General features: G+C 38.5%; 1 protein-coding gene across 1 annotated transcript; it reads right to left on the bottom strand.

The window, feature by feature from the left end:
* Positions 1–195: 195 nt before the first annotated feature.
* LOC107735568 (dnaJ homolog subfamily B member 14-like) lies at positions 196–763 on the bottom strand (the record flags this gene model as incomplete). The annotated part of the gene is made up of 2 exons (XM_016547210.1): positions 196–533; positions 618–763. Coding segments are annotated over 2 exons (400 nt in total), but the record flags the coding sequence as incomplete, so codon positions are not given.
* Between the last annotated feature and the right edge of the window lie 94 nt (positions 764–857).

The raw sequence follows: 857 nt of genomic DNA, 5'->3' as shown, positions 1-857 counted from the left end.
GAGAAAGGAAAAATTGAAATCGCATCTTATGACCCCTTTAAGCTTGAGGCAAGGCTTAAAACAAATGCAAATAAGCCTTTGTGACAATGCATTACTGCAACATCACATATGTGTAACCATGGTTGAGGTAATAATCCAAAATTTATAGAGGTTGTCAAATTTCTACAGTTTTATTGTGTGCAGTGCACCAATTTATAACACCCAGCCCTCTTTAAACCCTATACAGTCCCTCCTACCAACCAGAATTTATACAAGTGAATGTTGTGCAGATTTCTCCATCTATGTGGAGAAAATATATATGTGCAATGTGAGTATCTGCTTATGATCTATACAAAAGGGCTTACATGAGGGGAAGCCTCCTCCAAAGAACATGTTAAAGAGTTCTTCAGGTGTAATATCAGACTCAAAACCTCTGTGGAAATCAAATCCTCCATGAGCGTTGTAACTTGGGCTGCTGGGATCCTCTGCTCCACTGACATCATACTGCCTCTTCTTGTCTGGGTTACTGAGCACTGCATAAGCATTTCCAATCTCTGGAGAAGAACAAAAACAGCATTTATTGTTTTATATTTTATGTACATCAATGTATTGGATATGGTGTTTCAGGGCAGCTTTACTTTTAAAAGCCTCAGTTGCTCCTGGCGCATGGTTTTTGTCAGGGTGGAATTTCAAAGCGAGTTTTCTGTAGGCCTTTTTCAGTTCCTCATCGTTGGCATCTTTTTTGATACCCAGTACCTCATAGTAATTCTTACACTTCTTTATCCTACAGACAACAAAAAGCAACAGTGTTTAAATGGTTAATCTTATGAGGGTGAAGGAGTGGATGCCGATCTACCATATCCTTCATAATAATATTA

The sequence above is a fragment of the Sinocyclocheilus rhinocerous genome, unplaced genomic scaffold (assembly GCF_001515625.1).
Source record: "Sinocyclocheilus rhinocerous isolate Xijiao unplaced genomic scaffold, SAMN03320098_v1.1 C36147761, whole genome shotgun sequence".
NCBI classification, from domain to species: Eukaryota; Metazoa; Chordata; class Actinopteri; order Cypriniformes; family Cyprinidae; genus Sinocyclocheilus; species Sinocyclocheilus rhinocerous.
The sequence above is the reverse complement of the archived record's forward strand: the minus strand, read 5'-3'. Positions and strand labels throughout refer to the sequence as shown.